This window comes from Lottia gigantea (assembly GCF_000327385.1).
Source record: "Lottia gigantea unplaced genomic scaffold LOTGIsca_5, whole genome shotgun sequence".
In the NCBI taxonomy this organism is placed as follows: domain Eukaryota; kingdom Metazoa; phylum Mollusca; class Gastropoda; family Lottiidae; genus Lottia; species Lottia gigantea.
In genome coordinates this window covers 3,848,606-3,876,551 of record NW_008709715.1, presented here as the reverse complement: position 1 = coordinate 3,876,551, position 27,946 = coordinate 3,848,606, and the positions used below count along the sequence as shown (strand labels likewise).

General features: G+C 31.3%; 3 protein-coding genes across 3 annotated transcripts; all 3 read right to left on the bottom strand.

Annotated features, from left to right (window-relative positions):
• Positions 1-3,507: 3,507 nt before the first annotated feature.
• On the bottom strand, positions 3,508-9,053 carry LOTGIDRAFT_183243 (hypothetical protein; the record flags this gene model as incomplete). The annotated part of the gene is made up of 4 exons (XM_009062016.1): positions 3,508-5,050; positions 6,538-6,707; positions 7,004-7,110; positions 8,992-9,053. Coding segments are annotated over 4 exons (354 nt in total), but the record flags the coding sequence as incomplete, so codon positions are not given.
• A 357-nt stretch (positions 9,054-9,410) lies between these two features.
• Positions 9,411-19,987, bottom strand: LOTGIDRAFT_106459 (hypothetical protein; the record flags this gene model as incomplete). Its single annotated transcript, XM_009062015.1, has 9 exons — positions 9,411-9,633; positions 10,035-10,212; positions 10,558-10,739; positions 11,148-11,317; positions 12,020-12,203; positions 12,749-12,902; positions 16,004-16,057; positions 19,314-19,492; positions 19,884-19,987. Coding segments are annotated over 9 exons (1,428 nt in total), but the record flags the coding sequence as incomplete, so codon positions are not given.
• Positions 19,988-23,046: 3,059 nt separating this feature from the next.
• LOTGIDRAFT_229119 (hypothetical protein) lies at positions 23,047-26,347 on the bottom strand. Its single transcript, XM_009062014.1, has 6 exons — positions 26,263-26,347; positions 25,410-25,989; positions 24,695-24,845; positions 23,907-24,031; positions 23,410-23,517; positions 23,047-23,265 (listed from the first exon to the last, which is right to left on the bottom strand). Exons 2-6 carry the CDS (start codon positions 25,965-25,967, stop codon positions 23,095-23,097), a joined length of 1,113 nt encoding a protein of 370 aa, XP_009060262.1. The 5' UTR covers positions 25,968-25,989; positions 26,263-26,347; the 3' UTR covers positions 23,047-23,094.
• Positions 26,348-27,946: the final 1,599 nt, after the last annotated feature.

Below are 27,946 nucleotides of genomic sequence, written 5' to 3'. Positions count from 1 at the left end.
GAGGATAGGGGTGCCGACATATAAGTCCACATAGAGAGATGTGGGAGTATAAAAATATGTTTGATGAATTGAAAAGATATCTCAGTGATGTGTCTAATCTCTTACTGACATTCATCAAAATCTTTTATTTCTGGTCAATCATCAACAAATCAAAAACTGTTTTACAAAGCAGTGTCACCCTAAATTCCATCAAAATATTATGAAATATTTGCACCCTACATCATGCGGATTTCTACTAAGTAGATCATGAACTTACCTTATATGTTCACCACTGTACGGTTCAGCTACTTCTGCTGATTGTTTTGGTCTTGGTTTAAATGATTTACCAGAATTATCTCTTGATAGTGACGGCACCAATTTATGAAAAATTTGCCCCCCTATAAAAATAGTTTTCATCCCCAATTGTACTCCCATTTTATTCTTAATAATATTATTGCTATTATACCTTTTTATTCCCTGAAAATATGTCAGAATGCACCAATTCAATTTTTCAAATGTTCTTAAGACTCTAGGAAAGGCTTCTGATTATGACATCATGACAGAGTTGTCGTATTTTGAATTCAGCCTCAACAGTAGTTCCCCATTGAATCAGTCTGTCCCCTGTTTCTACCCCCAGTCTCAGTCTCTGATATTGGTCATGTCAAGGAAACAGTTACATCAAATCTCGACTTTTCTTCATCAAAACAATTTGTAGATATACCGCTTTAAAGGGATTGTGAAGAGGTTTTGTTACCTTTGTATGGAGACACTGATGGCATCAATATGCACCATTCCATTGCAATTCTACTAAAAAATAAGTGTTCTAAGACGTCACCGTCACAAAGGGCTTTATATGATATTATGCGAGAACCACAGAAGCCTGACTTAAATTTGAATGGTGCAAATCAATGCTTACAGTGTACCCAATACACATAAAAAGTTTTGAAAACCTTTACAATCCCTTTAAAGATAACATAAACCATCTGCTACAACAGAGAAAATTGATTTAAATGAAGTTCCCTCTTTCTTTCACCTGATGGGGCTGATGCAATCACACAAATTTTGTCAGAACAAAAAAAAAAGCCTCCTCTGTTTCAAATCTTATGTGTCGACCCTCGATTGTTTTATCCATGTTAACCCCCTTCTTTAGTAGAACACAGAATTCCAAAGGTCTATGTCAACAAATGCTCAGTTGCCATAAACAGTGAGCAAGGTAATAAAAAAACTCACCGTGGCAATATCATGATAGTCTGATGTAATAAAACAAGTTTTGAATATCAATTTCAGAAGTATGAAAGGCAACACTTACTTTTTATATCACTTCCTATCATTGGTGGATGGGGGCCAGGTCTTGGGTGAAAGCCAGGTCTTTGGCGACCATATAAATCTAGAAACTACAAGACAATGAGAAATATACACTGTCAATATACAACTTTATAAAGTTTTTAGGAAAATTACTCTATCTATGAGATCAGGTTTACTTGAAAGTCACAGTATCTATAATACATAAGCGATTGCTAAATAACTGGATGATATCAATTCTGACTGTTAATTTTGCAATTTGTCAGTCGTCGGTGTGCTCATATTCTCCCAAATGCAAGCAGTTATTAACAGTTGTTGAAAATCCAGTTTTTGAGATGTTAATTGTGAGGTTTATCTGGGAGCTCTTAAAAATCAAAGAATAAAAAATCAACTCACCTTTTTTCTTCTTTTCTTACATTCCACAGAATTCACTAAAAGACTTAGTATTAATATGGTTACAAATATATTCATGGTTATATTTCTAACATCAATCAGAAGAAACTAATTTTTCGAATGTGAATCAAGGTTAATACTGTTTTTAATAGGAAAAAGGAGTAGGTTTTTCCGTTACATGACCTTTGTAAAATGACAAGTTGTGTATGTTATTTGATGAGTTCATATCAATGCCTAATTACTCCTAATCAGTTGCTTATCAATTATGTCAATTAAACATTGATTAGTCAAACTTAAACTATCTTGCAAGAAATTAACATTTTGATTTGTGCAGTTTGGTTATAGGTGTTATAGAAGATACTCTCCTATAGAAGCACTGGCCTCGATCACAAATAGAGACTATGTATTTCAACATGAAAACTATTTCAATTCAAACAGAATATGTTTTACTGAAGATTATTCATAGATTATTACTTCTGGAGAAATTACAAGAAAAAATATATTGAACTCAAATTTGGTGTATAAGCTAAAATAGCTTTAGAGCTCTAGTTTCTAAACTCAATTTAATTTTCAATATTTCAATTTCATTTTCAAAGTGTATTTTCTAAATGAAGGTGTATCATATGATTCAGCGTTTTGCTCTAACCTCCACAACCAAAATAAAGTTACAGAAACATTTCTGTGCAAATCAATAGTTTGAAGTTTTATGACATAGTTTTAAACAGAAAGGAAAGACATGTTCCACTTTTTTAAATTGTCAATGTCGATTGGTTTTAATTTTTCGGGCACTCCCTTATTTAGCTAAGTTTGCTTCACCTTTTTTGAAAATAATCAAAACTTCATCTCCAAACTTAGAAAATATAGAGATGACCATTGTAATATGCCCACCATTGTAATGGCAGCCAAGTCATCCAGGTTGTTGACAAGTGCTATCAATAAATTAAATATATTGAGAGTAACATTTTCATACAGCAAGAGCTTTATTAACAGCCTTTTTCTCTTGCTTGATTTTTGATTGAGTTCATCCTTAGTTGATATTGAACAATTCCACCAAGTTTTCGTCTAAATCAGTCAAGAATTTTGTATTCTGAAGCATTAACAAGCTAAAGATTGAATAATATTTAACATGTTTTTTTAAGAACAAGGGCCATAACCCATATTAAATATTTTTCCATTTTTTGCTACCAATTTGTTTTAAAATATGTAGAGAATTGTTCCTTGAGCGATATTTCAAGAACAAGGACAATAACTCATATCAAATACTTTTAAGTTTTTTTTGACCATCTATAGGATACATCATTGCTAGACCTTTCAAAAGCTAACAATACTCATTTTCAAAAACAAGGACAATAACTCATATCAAATATTTTAGTTTTGTATGATTTTCTATAGGGTTCGTCCTTAGGTGATAATAAACATTAACACCAAATTTTATCAAAACCCATCAAGAAACCAGCTTTCTATCGTGTTCACATATTTGATACTCAGGAGAAGAGTAGAGGAGACAATGCTTACCCTTATTTCAACCTATTTCAATATCTTGTCACATTGTTAAAAAGAAACAAAAGCGTATTCTGGTTTTGATTAGATTGTAGCCTAACATCTGATACTTCTTGATTTGTTAATTCAACATCCCATAAGGAAAGTTTCATCCATTTTGTTACATATATTCCTATTGAGTTAATCACAAATCAAAAAAGTTCTCACAATTCTAAGAAAAAATTTCACAGATAAAGACATGTATGAACAGACTGTGCCACACGGACAATATACAGCAATAAATCCTACCCAAATATAAATATGTCCTGAATAAATCTTACAAGCAAAGACATAGAGATAGAAAGGATGAACTTTATTGTTTGTTTATTAATATACTTATCTCATATAATACCATTTGTATAATATACACATATCTTGGCATCTGATTAAAGTTTGTCTTGCATCAATTGGTGTGAAATAAACCTGAAGACATCAACATTAACCATAAGATTAATCTGAACCAAAGTTATTATTAATATTTGTAATGGTTTTAAAAAATGCTGAAAAGGGTTGTAAAGTCAGATATAATCAAATGAAGTCCAATCAGCCAATATTTGAGTAGTGTAAATTCAGATATAAACCTTCAAAATTCAGACAAATCAGTTAAAATTAAGAGTTAACCTATAAAAGCATTCCATTCCAACTTCCACCTTTTTTTCACTTCTGACTTCCCAGTTTTTATTGCTTCCGAGTTCTGACTATAATTTTTTATCTTCAATGGGTGACACATGAAATGAAATATTGATGCTCTTGCAAATAAACTATGTCTCTTCCCATCCTCAATTGTCAAATCATTTCATGCTCTTATTGCCTGTTCACAAATCCCTGTGACTTGTGCATCAGGCTTCAGCATTGCTTCGTTGATAAATATATTATATGTATGTTCTTGTAATTTTTACTGGAAACAGGGTAAACCAAATGGCTTACAGGCGAGGTGGTTTTGGTACCACATGCACAGCTCCCCTTAATGTGCCTGTCCGATATAATCCAGAATATTTATGAGAAAGTTAAAGTTGGTAGAATGCACCAATCAAATTGGTGTTAAAATTATTCTAAAAGTGGTGGTCAGACGGACAAATTTTGAAAATAATGGGCTTAAATCATGCATTAAATTTAATTCAGATGATAGTATTCACAGATAGTACATTCGGATATAAGAAAATAAACTCTAGACTTTGTGTGCCATAAACTGTGCATTGCAACAAGTTAGAGATACCTCAACAGTTAGAAATGAGTAGGTTATCACTGATGTCCAGACAAAATTTCCTTCATTATAGACTGCATGACGCAGCACCAAGAGCCTAATCAGGAGAGGAAAGCTTAGGTCATAACTTCATCCACCAGAAATGAAATGCATTAAGGTGAATTAACCATAAAGCACCTAAACACGTTAGATTAGGCTATACAGATTTAAAATAGCATAAAATCACATAAAAAAAAAACCTTAGAAGTAAGAAGTCAGAATGTCTTGACGTGGCTTTTGTATTAACCTGAGTTTTTCAAGAATTCATGTTGAAATTACATTTGCAAACATTTTGAAAAGAAGTGGGTCTAGTCATTGGATTAGCTTCATTAGCTTTATAACTCAGTTTAAAATTAGAATTTTGATGACCCTTCACATGTAATCATCAGTGTCTATACACTTTGAATAATATGAGTTTTGTTCACAGAGCAGCTCTACACCAGGTTCTGTTACTTCTTTGATGCCATATCTAATATCTGTTTATTTTCTCATTAATCCACTCAATAAAGGAAGAGACTCGAGCATAAACACCAGGTGCATTAGGCTTAGCACATCCATTACCAAATGATGTTACACCCATTAATGTATATTTATCTGAAATAAAAAATAAATGTTTTTGAAAATTATATGAGTTTGGGCAACCCCTCATTATATTGGTTAAAATACAAATTTATCAGGAAAGATAGCTTGCTAGTTAAGGGCAAATATGCCTACTGGCGGCTTTGATTTTGAATAAAAAAATATTTATCAGTACAGTAACAATCACCAGTATGAAATATTCAACCTTCAGTCATACACTTCTTTTTGATTATTAATAATATTACCAAGTTTTGTCAAAATCAGGCAAGAATTACGCCTTTTAGCGTTGACGACTTAGTAATTGAAAGTGTTTTCAAGAACTCATATAAAACACTTTTCGATTTACAGCAAGCTGTACCACCAGTATTATGTATTTCGTTTAAGAAATAAAAAGGAAAAGTTGTAATGTCAGTCAAGAGTATGTAATGTCAATATAAATATATTGTAATATCAATATAAATATGTTTTGTCAAATACATTGTAATGTTATCCATTAAAAATTGTTTGTAATGTCATCCATGCAAATATGATGCAATGTCAATTCCTCAAATATTCTACATTGTAGGTTTTCAACCACAGGAACATGTCCCAAGGTGGGGACATGGCACTTTTCTTTTGGGACATTTGATGTGTCACAGCCTGTCACATGCTGCGAAAAATAACTACAATTTATACAACATCTCATATGGTGACTGCTGATTAAATTTGAGGACACATACAAAACAATATAAATATGTTGTTATATCAATAAATTGTAATGTCATCCATTAAAATGTGTTTGTAATGTCATCCATGACAAATATTGATTCTAAGAGATATTTAGCATTGTCACCTATACAGCAATTCTGCAAGGACAGTATGAAATTAAACCTTCTGACTACAAAAATAACACAAATATGTGTGTAATATTTTTGAGATTAAGGGATTCTAAAGAGGGTTCCAGAATTTAATGTATATAGTTTTAATTTGCTCCATTCTATAAATATGAAGTGACATCACTATCTGCTCCAGTTTGTTTGGAATAACAAACCACAGACATCAGGCAGGAAACTGGAATGGTGCAAATAGAAGCTACAAGCTTTCCTAATAAAACACTTTCTCCAACAACATATTCTAAGATATATTGCCACTTTAATTATCCAGTGAAGCATACTAATTTATATAACAGGATTTTAGACAATTAACAATAGTAACTAATCATCGTGCTTAAAGATCTATATCAATATTATTATCAAGATCATATTTCTTATAGTTCAATAGTATTTTGTGAAATAAAACATGTACATAAAATACAGTAGCCTATAATCACCTAAGCGTGTGTTAGTGTGTGGATAAATAGTAATAAATTAAAATCATATATCAAAATATCTGTGTCTGTGATCATTGGAATAGTAAAATTAAATCTATATATGAATGATCATATATTGATATACATCTCATTTTTACTATTGGAAAGTTAATAATTAGATGATATCTTTATTCATAAGAAATGTAATGTACTTACCATCACCAAGATCTCCCCAACCAGATATCAAACATCTCTCTCCGACTTTATATAGTTGATTACTAGATGGTAGACAGGCCGGTTGTACATAATTACTAAATATTATTCTTTTACCAGCTCGATTAGGCTTTATTTTTATTAATGCTATATCATTATCATGTGTGGAGCCTAAAAAGCCCAAAAAAAGCAATAATTAGTAGGGACAATAAGATTGTATCAACATAGTATTTGACTGACTGTGGAACCAATATATATTTCTACCTCTTAAAATAATGATACCCTATTTATGTTTGTGTAGGGAAAACAACCAATGATCAGGGGAGCTGTGCATAACTTTCTGCATTTGTTATTTACGGAATCAGTAATGCTCTTAGCTAGCAACGTGCTGGGTTTGAAAGGTCATGTACTATAATTCTAAAAGTTTAAATTAATTTTAATAAGAAAATCATGTATATAAGACTTACGTTGATAATTTTCATGAAGAATAAGTTCTTCAACTTCAAAATGTTGCTCATCTAAGTCTTCTTTTTTATGATGATGATCACCAACTCTTACTAATATACGATTCTTTCTCAGACGACTAGAAATATAACCAGAGTTTTCATTACCTGAATTAATGTCTACTGGTTTGGTAGACTTTTCATTTAAAATCAATTAGGGGCCTACATACAATACTAAATTTGATAAAATCATTGATCACTACAACAAGTATTCAAAGTCCTTTCTTGAGTCCAAATATAAAAAAAGGCCAAAACATTCCTAAAAATTTTGTATTCCAGAGATACATTCAATGTTTACAGAAAACCATTGCAGCTTCTGCATCATTATCAGATACAAGGGAGATCACTTCCATTAAACTCTATTTGAAGAATCTGAATGTAAACTAGATCTGTAGATCAATGGATGCCAAAAATACAGTCACATGGGGAGCTGTGCTAAAAAAAAGACATTTAAACATTCAAAAGATGCAATACAATGCAGGGACAAGAAAGATTATAACAGACATTCAAATATCTGTCAACAACTGGTAGCAGCCACAAGACGATACAAGGCCTATATCAAACAGTACTGACAAACAATTTGTATAATTGTAATATAATAAAAGAATAAAAAAGACAAAATTTCTATAAAAAGCTATAAAAAATGTCTCTCGGAAGTTGAATGGATCCTTTCATTTTCATGCATTATCAGATTTCTTCAATAATTACAAAAGAAAATATCAAATAAGATGGGTTAAATTTAAAGAAAAACAAAAAGAAAGAACAGGTCAGCTCTGTATTCCAATCATGATCTGACAAAGTGGTTATGTAACTCATGTTCTAGGGCATTGTAATAAAATCATATTTTGTCAACCAATTCAGTAAGAGGAATTCTGGTATGAACATTCAAACATTGAATTGTATTGTAAGCCCACCATTAGCAGAGCAAATTGTGATGCTATTGGGTCAAATTTTGCTCTTACTGATAAAAGAACTTTGGCAGATCATGGAGGGCAATAGTTTGTACCAATAGAAAAACTACAAAAAATCATATAAGCAGCATGCAAAATACATTCAAAAATTCTAGGTTTGAAGGAAATAATGCTCAACATTCTAAAAAAAATAAGCTCATTCCAAATTTGTATTAGACTTACTCAAAGCAATGAGCAGCCGTCAATATCCAGCGATCAGTAAGTATTGTACCACCACAATGACGAACTGAGAACAGACCGTATGATACTTTAATAATATTAACTTGCCATGGTAAAGAACCATGTGTGGCAATAAAACCACCAGATATACGAGGTGTATATTGATTAACATGTCTTACTCCACATTCCTTATTTAATCCTACAATAAAAAAACATTGTTTTAACTCTGCATACAACTTTGTTTGTAGAACTAACTTTTTTATTTTTAGATCTTTTCTTTCAATACCCATCTATTTCTGAGCTGCTCATTGCTTTATTTTGAAAAATTCTGCAAGAGTAATTGAAGGCCTTATTAGAATAAGATAGATTGAATGCAAAGTTAAGAAAATTGTTACACTGGAAACTGCATCACCATAGATAAGGAATATATTATATTATAACCTTGTTTCAGAATTTTGAGAAAATGCAACTGATTATTGCAAGTAAAGAAAGAAATTATAACAGGTAGAATAAGAAAAATATCAGCCTTGCAAATATATTTTCTCACAATAATTCTTACTGCATTTCAGACAACTAAAGTTTGGTTAGACAGCGAAAAACGATTAGAAAAGATGTATAAGATGATAAATGTATGAAAAATGGCAGCTGATAAAGTTGATGTTAAATTAAGTGGATTTTGCTTGTTAGAATAATAAACAGACTAGAAACAGTGACAAGTGCATGAGGTAATGAACTTTAGCTCTAAAAGGATTGTATAATTGTGTAATGAGGGATGAAGAGTGATATAAGCAAGAAAAAAGGCTGCAACATAGAAATACATACGTAAAGCAATGAGCAGCACTTAGTATCCATGTATCAGATATAATAGTTCCCCCACACCAATGTTGACTTAGAACACTGCCATCGCTATATTGGCTAACAATTTGTCTGATTCCAACTTGCCATGGATACATGCCATGGATTGCCAAATCACCACCAACAATTTTCTGAGCCCTGGGAAATTCAGCTTCTCTTTTAAATCGACTTCCAGTTGGGGTGTCCTCAAATGGTCTATTGCCACATTGTGAAGCTAAAAAAATAGAAGAAAAAGCGCTACGTTGCTTTGTAAGAACGGTAATGGATAGTTGTTTATGTCATCATGTCTCAGTTTTCCAACACGAAGGAACAAAAAAAATTATAACAAAAAAATAGCATAGTCTTCACTCTAAGGAAAGTTTGAAAGTTGACAGACAACAAAAACCTTACTCACCAGAATTCACATCAACTGTGTGGTTTTCAGTTGATTCAGTATAACAGACGACACCAGCATCTTCTGTATGATCACAATCATGTTCATAAACAGGAGCTGTATCACAATCATACAGAGACTTTTCAGTACCAAAACAATCAACTTCATCTAATATGATAGGTAAATGACTAGCTCCATTACCAAAGGCTGATTTGATTAGAGCTCTTCCACCGTTTCTACAGTGTTAAGAAAAAACAAAAAACTTCAATACATACTGAAAATCTTTATATTATTTCACAGAGAGTAAGTATTAATAGTCCACTATCTGCACTATACAGATAGTATATTATCTTATTATCATTGGTATAAACATATATATATATATATATATATATATATAAATATATATATATATGATAATTTGGTTAATATATAAAAGGCATCAATGTTCTTAGCTAAACTATTCTGCATATTTAGATGAATTCACAAAAAAAAAACCATGCTTTTACATCAATTGTTTCTGCAGTATTTTCATAATTTTGATACAGAAGTAAACTATATCAATCTATACAGGTAAATGTATAATGTATAATGGAGGCACCAACACATAAATAACAGTTGGAAGATATTCACTTACTTATAACCCAGCATCTTACAAATAACTGTTGCATCATTATCATCCCAAGAGTCATCACATATCGTACCTCGTTCTCCATCAATAATCACTTCTACTCTACCTTCATTAGGTTTACTACTTCCAATTAACTGTACACGTAATTCTACAGGGCAAATATAAACAGAGGGTTGCTGATTAACTCTAGAAGGAATTCTATAGAACAAATTGAAAACTGAGGATTATTCAGTTACTAGTTCGACAGGGTAAAGATAAACAGGAGATTACTTAAATGAAAATGAAATGAATGGAAGTTTACGTTCTACTTTTCTGCATGATTACTTGTTAAAGGTATTGTAAAAAGGTTTTTTAAATTTTTTATGTGTATCCTTGACACTAATAGCATCAATTTGCATATCTGTGGTGTCTGCAATTCCACTAAAACTAAGTGTTTGATGACGTCGATAATCGCGAAGGGCCTTAAGTGATTAAGTATATTTCCAACAATCCAAAATAGCTTAAAGGTGAAAGTTCTGTACATGTATACCTGGAAGAGATCCCTCTAAACAAATGACACCAGCATCTTCATTATGATCACAATCATGGGTTCCCCAGTCAGGTGTACAATCATCTATTGTATCCTCATCACCAGAACAGGCGACATTATCCAACCATATAATACCAATACCTTCACCAAAACGGGCTTTATTTACAGCTTTACCACCACGTCTAAAAGATACAAAATGTGTCTAACTATACCGAAACTTATAATTGTGATTATAGTGAAATTGGTTCAGTTATACTTTGTCGGGTCATTTGTCTTCACGTGATAAACCAACGTTGATTTTTCCATAACCATAAAAAGATCCACATTTATTCCTTAAATGATCAAAACACACTTATATAATGAAATCCATAAAAATTAAGCCTTCACTAGTATCTAATTGATTTTACACAATTTTAAGGATTCCTTAAATTTACAATAATAAACTCAAAAAAGTTTATTTTTTGAAAAAAGAAATATTTGCTACTGTTTCAATTCACCTGTACATGTCAATCATTAGACATAATTTTAATGGTTTATAATAGTAGTGTTAGTTGTATATCATTGTTTCTGCAAAGATTCAGAAGACTTACGGAAAACCTAGCTGATTACATATAACACTGGCGTCTTCATTATTCCAGTCATCATCACATACTGTACCTCTAATACCATTTCTTATAATCTCTACACGACCTTCATTAGGTTTAGTACCGTTAACTAATTCAACTATTGTTTCTACAAAATAACATAATTCATGTAGGCCCTACATTCAAACTTATTTAGATATGATTGGTAAATATGAAAAAAATGTGAACTCTTTTCTGCTGATATACTGAGTGATTGAGTAAACAATTCTTGGCAGATGAAATATTAATTATCAGCATTTTAATGGCAACCATCCCCTTTTCCCGCTTTCACATAAAATCTCACTTTTATCATGTAAATAAAGTAGAATGCCAGATTTTAAATGAAATGAGATTTACTGTCATTCCAAAAGTTTTAATTATCAATCAGACCTGCAACAAAATTCAATCATAATGGGCTCAAAAATATAAAAATAACAAGTTTATGTAGTCTGTTGGTGTCATAACCTGTCTTTAACACAACTTTTGAATCTCCTAGACGAAAAACAATATTAACTCATATTTTTCTGCACATCAAATGAATGTATAAAAACATACTACAATTCTTTTCATCTGAATCATCTAAACAATCATTTTCACCATCACAAACATAAGTTCCTTTTATACAGTTCATATTATCACATAGGAATTGTTCAGTATCACATCCTGAAAAATATCAAAATATATTCAGGTAAAATCTTTTGGTTGGCTTCAAAGACATTCATAATGACAAACTGTATTTCTGAAAAATATACATTAATTTTGTCATCCATTTTTGAAATTGTCATCCAGCCTTTTTTTTGTACATATTGAAAACATACTGTACATCTAAAAACCTAGACTTTACCTTTTTCCACCCTACAATCCACACCTACAGCTTCAAATGGTTGACAAGAATGTTGTCTCCATGGTGATTTTTCACATTCATTTAGACTAGTTTCATTTCCAAAACACTCTACATCTGATAATAAAATGTTGCCTGAACCTGATCCATAATCTACATCAGATGTATCTCTCTCTGCAGCACTAGAAAATAAACATGTGATTTTAAAGACTTATCTATAGGCAATCCATGAAATTTATGCTTATCTGTTGGCATTTTGGCACCATAAAGTTTGTTTCAGTATGAGATATGTATGGGTATGACACAGACACAAACAAATTTGAAATAATTAAGGACATGAATAAGATCTTTTTATTGTGAATATTACATTAAATGTACATAAACCAATCTCCTAAAGAATGAGTGAAAGAATTTAACCAAAGATGTTGTAGTGGTCACTTTGTTCTGTATAGCTTAAATCTGAAATTTAATATTTCATTTATCTAAATTTTACTTAAAAGTGTATTCATAGAAAACAATAATCAACTTACAGCTACAGTGTTCAAAAAGCAACAGTTTAGGTATCAGAGAATTTGAAAATGACTTATTGAAAGGAATATAACAATTTCCACTATATACTAGTTTTATAATTTTTGAATCATTAACAATAAAAGAAGAGCTTATATAATATGATGAGATGAAATAATCCAGATTTCAGACTTAGGAATAATCAAAGAAAATGACTTACGGGTAACCCAGCATCCTACAAACAACATTAGAATCTTGTATATCCCATTTATCATCACAAACTGTTCCCCATTCACCCATGTAATTTATCTCTAGTCTACCAGAATGTTCATCTTCACCATCAACTAAACGTACTTCAATTGTTGCTGGTGTACCTTCAATAGAATCAGAAGAAGAGTTTTATTTCAGTACAGTGACACTCATTGTCATAGTAATGTCAAACATCAGACAAATTCTTGATTTGTATAATTCTATACCCCAGCTTGGTACCAGATACTAAAGTTTTCCAAAATGTCTGTTGTGAACCTTTCTGCAATCAAAAAAATTTCATCTTATAATGGAAATGGGGATGGTGGTTGGATGGTAGATGACACGTTTAAATATGCTTCCAGCTAAAGCATATATTTCTATATGGGAATTAAAAACTAAAAGTGTCCCTAAAAAGGGACTAACATGAAAGGGGCTAAGGTAAAAAGGTTACATTATAAGGTTTACTACAGAATTGAATAAAGCTCACTATCACAATTATCTTCATCAGAAAAATCATTACAATTGTCTTCTCCATTACATACTTCATTTCGAGATACACATTTACCATTATTACATCTATAATACCCTGTACAATTCTCTAGAATTATAGACATTTCATTAGATTTATAATACCCTGTACAATTCTCTAGAATTATAAACATTTCATTAGATTTATAATACCCTGTACAATTCTCTAGAATTATAAACATTTTATTACATCTATAATACCCTGTACAATTCTCTAGAAATATAAACATTTCATTAGATTTATAATACCCTGTACAATTCTCTAGAATTATAAACATTTCATTAGATTTATAATACCCTGTATAATTCTCTAGAATTATAAACATTTTATTACATTTATAATACCCTGTACAATTCTCTAGAATTATAAACATTTCATTAGATTTATAATACCCTGTATAATTCTCTAGAATTATAAACATTTTATTACATTTATAATACCCTGTACAATTCTCTAGAATTATAAACATTTCATTAGATTTATAATACCCTGTATAATTCTCTAGAATTATAAACATTTTATTACATTTATAATACCCTGTACAATTCTCTAGAATTATAAACATTTCATTAGATTTATAATACCCTGTATAATTCTCTACAATTATAAACATTTTATTACATTTATAATACCCTGTACAATTCTCTAGAATTATAAACATTTCATTAGATTTATAATACCCTGTATAATTCTCTAGAATTATAAACATTTTATTACATTTATAATACCCTGTACAATTCTCTAGAAAATAGATATCATCATATAAGATTAATATTAAGCTATTTTCTCTATTTTCACTGTCAATCATGAAAAGTTTGTGTAAACAAAATGATTACCTGTTTGAGTTTCAAGTTCATAATAATCATATCGTGAACTATATAATAATCTACCACTCTTGGTATTAACATCAGTTAGAAAACATCTCCCATAAGCATCACCATATGAAAACGATCGACATACAAAATCTTTGGTATTCACACATTTTTTAGCACACTGAAAATATAGATATTTTACTTTTAATTCAAATTGTGTAACAAATGATAAGAGGTCTGAATTTATTTCATTCAAGTCATGGTATAAAATGTCCCTTTATTATTCATCATAAAAAAATTCAGCTGTGACATCCCTGTTTCTAATATAATTTGTATCTAATCAATCAACTTTTACTTTTTTCATTTCAAGACTAATGCAAGTTTTTCTACAATAATTACTGTATGTGTTATTAGCCAAACTTTGACTAAGTTTAAAAACCTGCCATGCTGGGAACAAAAGGCACATGTACACACAGTTTATAAATTTTCTATTTATAAAATACAAAAACTTACATATTCAATGGTAGAATTGATATAATCTACTCTATTAGTATAACCTGATACCATAGTATTACTCTGAGCTTTAAAATCATCTACAGCATATTCTGTTAAAGAAAGAAAACAACAAGTTAAACACTTTAAATGGTAAATATATGTGAGATGTTTCCTGCATCAGATGTGGCAAGACTTACAATTAACATTTTTATAAAAAGTTTTCCACAAACATAACTAATCAATTAAAATGTTGAAGATGGTTCATGACTTCAAAAAAATCATTTGCAAGAGATATTCAACATTTATAGACTTTAGCACACAAGATTTTGGTTTATCCATCATCTGATTCAAATGAAACTTTTTCCCTAAAACAGATATTTATATACAATTATAAAATTGGCAACATAAAAAAATGACAGCCATCACTAATATCATACAAAAATTTATGTATCAGAAAAACAAGTGTTTAGTACATACCACAACCAAGTTCATCTTCACCAAACGTACAATCTTGTTCCCCATCACATCTCCATGATGATTGGATACACCTAGAATTATTAATCTACTATTTAATGAATATACAAAACAGTTTAGAAATATAAAGAAATAAAACTCCATTCAAATGAACTATTTAAGCCTTTGTCTCTTTACTTTCCTAATGACCCTTGAGAATCCCATTGAAACATTGCATTAAAGAAATATTCTACAAAAATCTATCCATTCAACTGGACTTTTTCTGCTCATGGAAAAAAGGTAAAATCACTATATAACTTACACTTTTTCTTTAGAACAGTAATACTGATCATCAGGACAATTTTTAACTTCTGAAAAAAAATAGTAAGTTTTAGATTTATATAATAATTTGTAGTGTGGATAAAATATTTACCTGATGTAGCTTGTGTTGTATCTTGTATAATGTAGATAAAATATTCACCTGATGTAGCTTTTAATATTGTATCTTGTGTGTGTGTAGATAAAATATTAAACTGATGTAGCTTCTATTGTATCTTATGTGTGTGTAGATAAAATATTCAACTGATGTAGCTTCTGTTGTATCTTGTGGGTGTGTAGATAAAATATTCAACTGATGTAGCTTCTATTGTATTTTGTGTGTGTGTAGATAAAATATTCACCTGATGTAGCTTCTATTGTATCTTGTGTGTGTGTAGATAAAATATTTACCTGATGTAGCTTCTATTGTATCTTGTGTGTGTAGATAAAATATTTACCTGGTGTAGCTTCTATTGTATCTTGTGTGTGTGTAGATAAAATATTCAACTGATGTAGCTTCTATTGTATCTTGTGTGTGTAGATAAAATATTCAACTGATGTAGCTTCTATTGTATCTTGTGGGTGTGTAAATAAAATATTTACCTGATGTAGCTTCTACTGTATCTTGTGTGTGTGTAGATAAAATATTCACCTGATGTAGCTTCTATTGTATCTTGTGTGTGTGTAGATAAAATATTTACCTGATGTAGCTTCTATTGTATCTTGTGTGTGTGTAGATAAAATATTCAACTGATGTAGCTTCTATTGTATCTTGTGTGTGTGTAGATAAAATATTCACCTGATGTAGCTTCTATTGTATCTTGTGTGTGTGTAGATAAAATATTTACCTGGTGTAGCTTCTATTGTATCTTGTGTGTGTGTAGATAAAATATTCAACTGATGTAGCTTCTATTGTATCTTGTGTGTGTGTAGATAAAATATTCACCTGATGTAGCTTCTATTGTATCTTGTGTGTGTAGATAAAATATTTACCTGGTGTAGCTTCTGTTGTATCTTGTGTATGTGTGTGGTTACAATGCTGAACAGGGCAATAACCAAATTTAATTTCTTTATGATTCACCCAACACCATGGTTTAGCATCACCATCTGGGTTACGACATAAATTATGCTCTCCCAAACCCTACAAATGTTAAAAAACAAACAAAAAATAAGGAAGAACCATTTTGGAGAAAATAAAATAAGGTATAAATCTTAACTCAAAATAATATTCAAATATATTACTGAGTGTCAAAAGATTTCAACTAAATGTATACAAAAATTTATGGATGACAGAAAACGATTATTGCCAAAGAGTTTGATAATTTAATATGAGCATTTTTCCTTGTGTTCCTTTTTTTCAAATATCTGTTTGTATGTATGTTTAAATATATAAATTTTACCTTATCTGGATGAGTTTCAGGGTTAACCAGTCTAGAATCAGTCCAGTTTAAACATAATGTACCCTTATCTGTTACTGATACAAACCCTCTATAATCACTGCCATTTTCACTGTGAAAACATTCTACAAAATACATAATAATATACATTACATAAAATATCATTCAACATTATAATTAGATGGTCTCTGATTTAAGAATAAACTCAAAGTTGGCTGTTTGAACTAAAATTCTATAAAACAGAAGTTTGTTTTTACTGATTTTTCTTAGAAGAGAACAAACAAAGTTCCATATTTTTTTTGTTACTGGATATAAATCAGAGAAACCTTGCATCTGCTCCACAAAGTCCAATGCATGGTTAGATATATGTAGTACAAACCTTCTGGTTCTGGTAAACCTTGTTTCTCACAAATAAAATCAAACTGACTGACACGACTAGCACAGATTTTAGCTGCCCAATAAAAATAATCTAACTGTACAGTACTACCATTAGGATGTCTGAATTGATCAGTTAATGCTAAACAATAATGTCTTCTGTTTCGTTGTGGTTCTTTGGAAAATCTATTCTCACCCCAACCTGTCAAAAATAAATGATAATAATGAAGTTGATTAATGTTTTCTACACAAGACATTCTTAGTGAACAATAAATTTCACACTGCCAAGTAATTTGATTCATCTCTTTTTAAGAAAAGTATATAATACTCTTATTCTCAATTCAGTCAGTTAGCTTACTTTCATAACATATGAAAACCATATAAAAACATACACAACAAAACTCACCTGGAAACCATTTATTAAATGATAAGGCAGCTTTAGATAAACGTGGTGCCCTGTTTCTACTTCTACCTCGTCTAGTATTTCTCACTGACACAGATGATGGATGAAGTTTATACCATTTCCAATCACCTTTAATCCTTTTACCACCAGTATACCATACACGATCATCTGAAACACAACAGATAATCTAAACTTCTGTTCTTCACCTATATTCTTAGGAATGGCCTAGGATATATCAGATTTCAGTATCAAAATAAGGTCATAAACAATCACTAATATTCAAAACAATGTATAAAATACTAAGATATTTAAGTAATTCAGGTTATTTGTAAGGAGATTACAAATAGTTTATGAACATGTACCTTTGTCCTTCATGATCAGTGAAAATTGTATGAAAAAAAAACCTCATGAAATAGAAACATGTAGATTTGCATTTAATTAGTTCAAGCAGATAGTGTAATGTTTACTTTTAAACCAGTTGATGAATTTGAAAGTAAGAACAGACGAGGTATGGTGTCTTGTGCGGAATAATTGATACAAACAAAAATTGAAGTGAACACGCGAAGTACAAGTCTGGACATTGTCCTGACAAGATTCCTTTCTTCTCTTTTCTACTGTATCGATAATCCTGCACCAGGCACCGTATCTTGTCTATTCGCACCTTTAGACAAGCTTCCATCCTATTAAAGTGTAATTTTTACCTGTTGTAACCTTTAAAATATTGGACAAGAAATTATTTTCTTCTTCAGACTCAATATTCACTAAACTGGCACTATATGAAGCACACTTCTCTATTGCTTGTTTCAAGTTTCTGGCACCACCAAAAAACATATAACAACTACCATCTCTAGCTACCCAACCATCCTCACATCCTAAAACAAAACATAAGTTCAAAACGTCAAATTCTTATTTCTGAGCTTTGTAAACTAGCTGACAAATGTTTCTATTAATGGGTACTAAAAAAAAAATTTGAATGACACAATACTCATACTTAATATCAAATATGATAGTGAGATTATACCCATCATTACCACCTACAACCATACTGCCACCAGTTCCTCTCTTATCATCAGATGCTATTACCAGAATATTCAAGTCCAATATCCCCATGTTTACAGCAAGAGACTTGTAACAGCTTATAGAAGATATAGAAATATCAGTAACATTCTATTCCATGGTAGATTTGACACTCAACAATCTTATAGTACACAAATAACTTAAGATTTAATTTCTTTGTTATTTACTACAATGTTTTCTATTCATAATAAATGCATCTTAATCTCTTGCAGGTAGTTTGTTCTTAAATAATTCCATATTACAGGATTTATCATTAGGTATTTAGTGACGAATGTTGTTTCTCGTTTTTGGACTACATGGAGATAGTTGAACTCTAAATTAGTTCACTGGTTTGTGGTGTAACATGTGATAAACATGGTCAAAAGATCAAAAGATCAAAAGATCAAAAGGTACAGATTTACGATAAAATAAGGTGCAAGTTAGAGGTTAAGATAATTAGATACGTTAACTATGGATGACTTCTCTTCAAATCTCATTTCTTTTTGGCAAGTCAATGACTGTCAAAATACCAATCAGCGTACAGAATAGGCATTATGCCATTTTGAAAAGAGATCTATATAGCTTCAGAAATGCAATTTTGACATAAGCAGAACTAAATTCAACAGTTTCCACATAAAGGCATAGTCTTAAGTTGAAAATAGCACTGATTTAATAATTTCTATAAAATTCAAAAATACCTTGATTAGGTTTACACACAACTGATGCGGCCTCACTTGCAGCACAATCATGAAATGTAGTATAAACACAGGATTGTAAATTTGTCTCAGTCCCTTTACATTGCACATTATCCATTAGTATATCATTATCTTCATTAGAAACACCATAGAATGCTTTTCCTGGACTTGATATAGCACCTCTACAATATATACTTTACTATTATTACAACTATTGATTTACTGTTAGATTTATAACAAAAATCAAGCCTGTTCATTCACGTTCACCTAGGTCATACATGGGTATCCTCTACAACATATTCAAAATGCAAATTTGAAACACTTTGGCCATTTCCTATTTTAATTTAAACTGCAGTCAATACATGAGGTATGAACTATGAAGGGTTCTGTATCACAGACGATTAGAGCATTGTACACTTAACATCACATCATTTGCTCAGTTACATCAAACTAATCTTAAATAATATTATCATTATTCCAGTCAAAACAGTTAATAAGTATGAATAATTCGGGAAAGATCAATGCCAAGAGGTTTAAAGTTGAAACAAAGATTAGAATTAGAAATGTACTTACTGTTTGAAACCTAATTGTTTACAAGCAACTGAAGCATCTTGTATATCCCATTCATCATCACATACTAATCCCCATCTTCCACCACGAAATACTTCAATTCTACCAGCATTCAATGCTGAACTGTTACCTCTTAATCTGCAATATAATGGTAAAAATCATGCTGAAGGCAGAAAACCAAAAAGGGCTGTGGTATAGCTCAGTCAAAAGAGAGCTAAATTGTTTTCAACTTGGCAATAAGAACTGTTTGGAGTTTAAATTTCCATAAGGAAGGAAACCAATTTTTGTCATGCGAGTGCTGCTCAATATAATCTCAGTGTCAACTTTCAACCTGTTCCATGAAATGATACCATAACAACTTATACCTCCTACACATACATGAATTTACAACAAAATCTGATTGTTGTCACGGATAACAACAAGCAACGTACAGACATTTCACGAGTTGTAAATTTGTTGTTACGTAAGTCAGTTAGGAGTCAGTTACGAGTATTTTCCTCAAACAGAAAACTATACATGAGAATACATATTTATACGTAAAATACTCGTAATTACACCAAAACTCCTAGAATAACTCGAACAAATCGTAAACTTATCATAATAAATCTTGAAACCTTTGGACCCTACATCATGCTGCTTTCTACCAACTCACATATACCATGAACTTACCTTATATGTTCACCACTGTATGGTACAGCTACTTCTGCTGATTGTTTTTGTCTTGGTTTAAATGATTGACCAGAATTATCACCTGATAGTGACGGCACCAATTTATGACCTGGAGGTCCTTTATTATATCTTCTACCATTTACTGTATCTCTCCATGGCTAAAGTCATAATAATTTAATTCAACTGTATACAAATATAATTCCAAAGGACAAAGGTTGATAAGGACGATGAAAAAAAACAAATGGATCTAATTCTTGACACTAGGCAAAATTCACATCTATGAAAATGTGAAATTAGGAATTTGACTTGACCAATTGTTTTGGTCAGAACAGTAAAAGTATCACAGCAGAATAAGATAAACAATAAATACTTACAAATCTAACGTTATTCAAATCTGGATCTACAAATAAATCAGAATATTTCAAAAAATATCTTAAAAACTAACCTGTACATATTGGACAGAGGTGGTGCCATTTGCACCATTCCAATTTTCAATCAGACTTCCAAAAGCTCTATGTCAACAAATGCTCAGTTGCCATGAACAGTGAGCAAGGTATTAAAAAAACTCACCGTAGCAATATCATGATAGTCTGATGTAATAAAACAAGTTTTGAATATCAATTTCAGAAGTATGAAAGGCAACACTTACTTTTTATATCACTTCCTATCATTGGTGGATGGGGGCCAGGTCTTGGGTGAAATCTTGGGTGAAAGCCAGGTCTTGGGCGACCATATAAATCTAGAAACTACAAGACAATAAGAAATGTACACTGTCAATATGGAATTTTATACAACCTTGAAGCAAGAAAGTCTTTCATCCTCAAAACAATATATAGAATGTAAATACGATAAATACAAAATATTATTGTCACTTGGAAATTCAACTTGAATTAACTTCTGTTCTCTATTTTGACATGAACAACTAGCAAAATTAGCATAAAGGATCATAAAATTGCATGAATTTTAGAATAAACAATTAGGAGTTAGTGATTACTCAGTCTATGAGATCAGGTCTACTTGAAAGTCACAGTATCGCTCATATATAAGCACTTGCTAAATAACTGGATGGTATCAGTTCTGACTGCTAATTTTGCAATTTGTCAGTTGCCGGTGTGCTCATATTCTCCCAAATTAATGCAGTTGTTGAAAATCCAGTTTTTGAGACTCTGTCAGTTGTGAGGTTGACCTGGGAGCTCTTAAAAATCAAAGAATAAAAAATCAACTCACCTTTTTTCTTCTTTTCTTACATTCCACAGAATTCACCAAAAGACTTAGTATTAATATGATTACAAATATATTCATGGTTAAATTTCTAACATCAATCAGAAGAAACTAATTTTTCGAATGTGAATCAAGGTTAATACTGTCTTAAATAGGAAATGTTTAAAGGAGTAGATTTTCCTGTCCCGTTACATGACCTTTGTAATATGACAAGTTGTGTATGTTATTTGATGAGTTCATCTCAATGCCTAATTACTCCTAATCAGTTGCTTATCAATTATGTCAATTAAACATTGATTAGTCAAACTTAAACTCACTTCTTGCAAGAAATTAACATTTCGATTTGTGCAGTTTGGTGTCAAGTTCAATTCAAAGCTATGATCTGTAACTACTATAGGTGAAGAAAACTTTAGAGACAGGTTCCATTTGTTAAATTGTCAATGTCATATGGCAAAGCTTCAGTTGGTTTTAATTTTTCCGTCACTCCTTTATTTAGCTCAGTATTAACCCATATTTATCGGGTTTGCTTCAACTTTTTTTGAAGATAATTAAACTTCATCTTCAAACTTAAAAAATGATCTATGAAAAGATTAATTAAAGAAAAAGGGACAAACATAAAAGTACCAAGAACTAGGAGATAATTCTCATTCTTATTGATCACAAATCTACAGGTTTAACACTGTAACATTATTATCAGTTTTCCATTATCATTTATAGGAGAAGTAATTTTTTTTTGATGTAAGTTAGAAATAAATAAATCTGATCTGAAGTGAGTTTAACTACAGAGAGAAGGAATGGTTGTTGAAACCAATATAGAAACATTTCAACACCATGATATGTCAGTGGTATTAAATTTTAGACGCAATAAATTATGAAGACTATCTTTAGACATCCATGAGTAGGTCTATTATATTATACTAGAGCCAAGCCAGGCAAATGAAATGAAGATCTATATCTTATTGGTCTAGAGAACGGGGGTTTTCAACCTTTTTCTTTCTATTACCCCTTTCAGGATCCTTGATAGATTGCATTACCACCCTTTACCTATAAATCCCTACTATTTTGTGCCTTTCTCATAGGTTTTCCCTGAAATCTTTTTCATGCTTAACTACAAAGCTTCTCATTACCCCCACAAAATGTTATAATTACTCCCTTAGGGGTAATATGAACGAAGAATGTATGGATGGATTGACAGACATGAGAGACTACAATTGAATTTTTCGAAAAATTGTTCAATTATAGAAGAAACTCTTTTGTAAGTGTCTACATAAAAACTCTTTAGAAAAAAATTTAATATTATATTTAAGAATATTTTTGTACAATATCACTTTTTTCTTTCATTTAATGCTTTAACATAACGTGCAATAGATGGATTTGTTTTTAATGGTTGAAGTGGTATGTCTACTTTAAAAAACTTCTTAACTTGTGGTAAATTACATCCTAATCGAATCATATTGGAGAAAAATCCATTACAAATCCAATACAGAACCATACACTGAAAAAAAAAAAAGGTTTTGCACATAATGTTTATGAAGGAATCTTTTTATAGACATTGGCATAAAAATTGTTTTTTTCACATACTTTGCATCTTCATTTAAAACATTATTTTGATGTTCACCTGTTCCCAATCTGTTCTTACCGTTGGGCAAACTGTTGCGATGAACATGAAAAGTACACTACAACCAGTCATAAAATACTTAATCCAAACACTAGTATTGTTTCCTTTAGGAGCTGTGGATCTTAAAACCTGAAATGTTATACCACACAATATTACATGATACTCATCATAATGACCTGTACATCACTCTCACCTTAAATGCTTTATTTCACCTATAACTTTCACCTATGACTAATCAACATTGACCAGTAAAGCACATCAACTTCTGCTACTAAAGCATTTTGAAAGTGAAATTAACATTTTTGGGTAAAAACATTTCAGCAAGGTGAAAAAATTCAGCCATTGATTCAACGAATATACAAAATTGCAAGTTTTTGTACATTGACCTGATGAATTAAAGTTAATGACATTCAAGTAGATTGCAGTGAGTGAGCCTACAGCTCATATTGACCGCAATGGATCAATGAGGTTCAGTGAAATCCACATGCGCCTCATTCAATGATTTATAAATAACCTACATAATCTCTTCTTAAACTCTGCACACCCAATAACATTGGTAATATAAAATAAGGATCAGGAATTGCTAAATTTGGAAACCATAAAATACCTTCAGTCATCAATTCTGGACTCTTTGCTATAGACGCTACAAAATATTTCATTTCAGCTATTAATATTCAATAAATGTTAAACTTTAGGTAGGTAAGATATGTCCTTATAGATCAATATCAATGACACAGTAACAATACTATTGTAATACAAAATCCAGAAATTTATGTTGCAGCATACTCATAAGACACACAGATTCATCAAATTTAGAACCCAAGAAAAGATAGCTTGCTAGGCAAGGTAACATACACCCACTACCAGCTGTCAGAAATGGTTACAAAGTCTTTAGTGGCTTAATAATAAAGTCAAGGCAGAACCTAAAAAACATGTCATCAAGGTCTCTTTGACGCACACATAGTGACAATAACTCTGAAACTGTTCATCCCATTGTTACCAATTTAAAACTTGACCAAGATCTCATCAATATATACATGAATACCATGTTTTATCAAGATCAGGTGAAAACTGTAGACTCTATTCTGCCTACAAGAAAAATTCGATGCATTTTACTTAGTTAAGAGCAATAACTCTGAAACAGTTCATTGGAGTATTACCAATTTGAACTTGACATGCATACCAAATCGGTTTAAAACTGTAGCCTCTATCTTGTGGATAGATGGACAGAAGGACCAACAGACAGGGGCGACAGCAAAATATGTCCACATTTCCTTGCAGGCGTATAAAAATGATTTATATTTACCTGAAAATAAAGAACTAACAGAGTTTCCACTAAGATTTCTAAATGCAATCGATACTCCAAGAAGAAGTGGTATCGTTGATAATTCAGCCACCGTCACCTTTCTTGGATGACAATTGTGTTCAATAAATAATTCTCTTTCCTTCTCTTGATACTAACAAAATAAACAGAATGTAATCTTATAACTATTTGTCTATTGTATAATATCATCTCATCTTCATTTTGAAAACATATATCAGACAAAAAAATAATAACATCAGAATTAACAGTTCAAAATTGTTCATAAAGTATCAAAGCTAAGACCATAACATTTGACCTAATAATTAAAGAGATATTAGACATCTTTTTATCCCATAAATTTGCAGCATTTTAAGAATTTCTTGCACAAAAAATAAATTCCTAGGTCAGTCAATATATGAAATACACTCTAAGAATAATTCTGCCAGATCTGTGATAGGCCTAATCATTATTGAATATTGCCATGTATTTCAAGTCAACTTACAAGTTCATAGCTAATAAAGTCACAATTTGTCTGAACCAGAGGTATATGGAAAAATTTCGTTAGATTATACTATTCTGAAGAGAAAATTGTTTTTAAATGAGTGACAGAGAAACAATTGATTTAAATATATAATGTGCACATCAGATTAACCTTGGGAGATGAGTGGGCTCTGGCTGGAACACATTTACAATGACAATGAAAGCCTACTCTACTCACAATGTTGACCATCAACTTTTTTGCTTCTAGTAGTCCAAGCTTTTTTTTAAACACTTCCATTTTATACTTCTTTGTCATTTGAGGCATAGATGACATAAGTTTTTCATAAACTGTTCGAAGTTTCACTTTCTGTTTCATAGTACATATTGTCAGAGGTAATCTGAACGTTAGGTTTAAAATGCAGGCTGTAAGAACTATATCAATCCACCATGGCAACCCTGTCAAATTATGGAGGTACAAAAGGCAGTCCTCGCATCCCTTTACAACAGCATTGTTGCTTACAATTTCAATATAGTTTTCCATAAAAGATGCACGTCTAATTTGGGGCTTCAGATTTGATAAGTTTGTCTTGTTATTAATAAGAAATAATGGAGTCTTTCCCACCATATGAATCCCACGCTTTGAAGTTTGATTTTGTTGTATATGTAAAAATGCAAATCCATGGCCATTATTTCTATTGCTGTCTAAAGACGCTTGTGAAATTACACCAAAGCTTCTGCAGTTTATTTTGTACACGCCAACACGAAGATGACAAAACATTCTACAACTTCTATTCATTCCTATCTACTTTCTCATCTGCCTACATTAAAATTTGAATGAAAAAAAAAATAGTGATAGATTATTTATAAAATAATTATGTCTATGGTAGCCTGTTATCAGATTAAAACCGTATAAGAAATTGCACCTTATACGACATAATCGTTTGAATTGATTTTATAATAAATTGGAAAATTGTTGCTGGGACTAGGATTGCTAATCGAGATCAAAATGTAGGCTACAGATAGGCCTACTGTCAAAAGATTTTCAGGTGTCAGTGTTGGAAATTTTATGCAGCACAGGGGTTCAAACTCACTATAATTTGTAATTGTATCCAAGTCAAAGTGCAAGTCCATGAGTAGGCCTATGAGTTATTGAGAAATAACCCTGTTACTCATTAAACTCGGCCTGAAATGAGAGCGTGTAGTCATTTATTCGGAATTGTTTATGTAAGATTTTTTAAAAAGACACGATGATATGAGTATGAAATTCAAATTCGGGAATTGACATCTTTATAATTTCATTCTTTAAGATCCTTTTTATTACCAAAGCATAAAATTTGTCAATCAAATGCATTCCCCCACTAACCTAAAGACACAATATATTTCGTTTCGTAGAAACAGACTAAAAATTTGTGGAATCCTCACTTGAGGTGGAAGTAATAAACAAAATCGTTGCCCTGTCCAAAGATACTGAGTAACAATAATTTAGTCCTTGGTTCTCCTGTACTTGGCCTTGAGGTAAGCCCGCCTGCATGTTTTGGTATTGATAACACATAATATGCTTTCTGACAATACTATGATTCCGTTAACAAAGCATTTGTCCATAATATCCTACGAGGTAAATGTCCGAAAATGGATTAGGTTAAGATAATGCTTAAAAATCGTTACCGGTAAACCATGCTTTGAGAAAATGGTGTCAGTAATCTTCCGACAAATCCGAAAGGTCGATATTACATCTCTGACCATTAGTCCAAAACATCTGCCTCTATTCCAGCCTCTGATGGATATTTTGACAGTTGTCAGCTGAAGTATAATCAGAAGAAAAAAGACCCTGTTAAATAGGGATTTTCCACACCTCCAAACATACATTTTCTCTAACATAATATTGTTATTGAATAACATTTAAGATGATTGTAAATTAGTGTTGGGTATCACTGTAACTTTCATTTTGTTAGGATCACTTGAATCTGTGACCTTTGAACTTTTTGCAGTTTTAAATGGCAGATGCTAGATCAGTTTCACCAAAAAAAAAGCTTTGATGGAACCGGGAAATGATATAAATGGTGTAGGGAGAAAATAATAAGATGACTGAACTACAAAAATATTCATCTTTCCAATATCCCAGGGTTTTGCTGATAGCTATCAGAGGCTAGAATAGAGACAGATTTTTCAGTCTACTCAGGCCATCTCAAATCCGTTGGCTTCACCCCTTAGACTTTAGTAGAGAGGCACCTCATTTTTAGCCCCATTCTGCTTTGGCTTTTTCCTTTGCTACTCCCTGACCTCTAGATTTTTAGCTGTTTCCTTTCATAATACAAATTTCAAATTTGATTTTTTAATTGATTGACATTTGTTATAGAGACTATTTTTTTTTTTTCTTTCAGGGATTGGAATAATGTTTTCCCTCAAAAAGTTCCAGTTACCTTTGTTTACTTCATCAGTGACAGTATGGAAGCATTTTCTAAAGATAACAGTTATAAAACGGGCAAATAAATGTCGAACGTTCATTACCAAAACGAAGGGCAGAAGTTCAACTTCACATTTTAAAGACAAAACAGGAGAAATTCAATATTTAGTTATAAATTCTAGTGTCGGTAGATGGGAAGACATACCGAATGGTGTCCCAATGGATGTTGGTTATTATGACACTGTGAAAAACATCAATAATTTGAGTTCTCATATGTCTGAATCTCAAAAAGTAGTATTGGCTCTACACGATACTCCAGGAGTCCATGATGATGTCATGCCACTATTACAACCATTGGAATTGAAGGGATA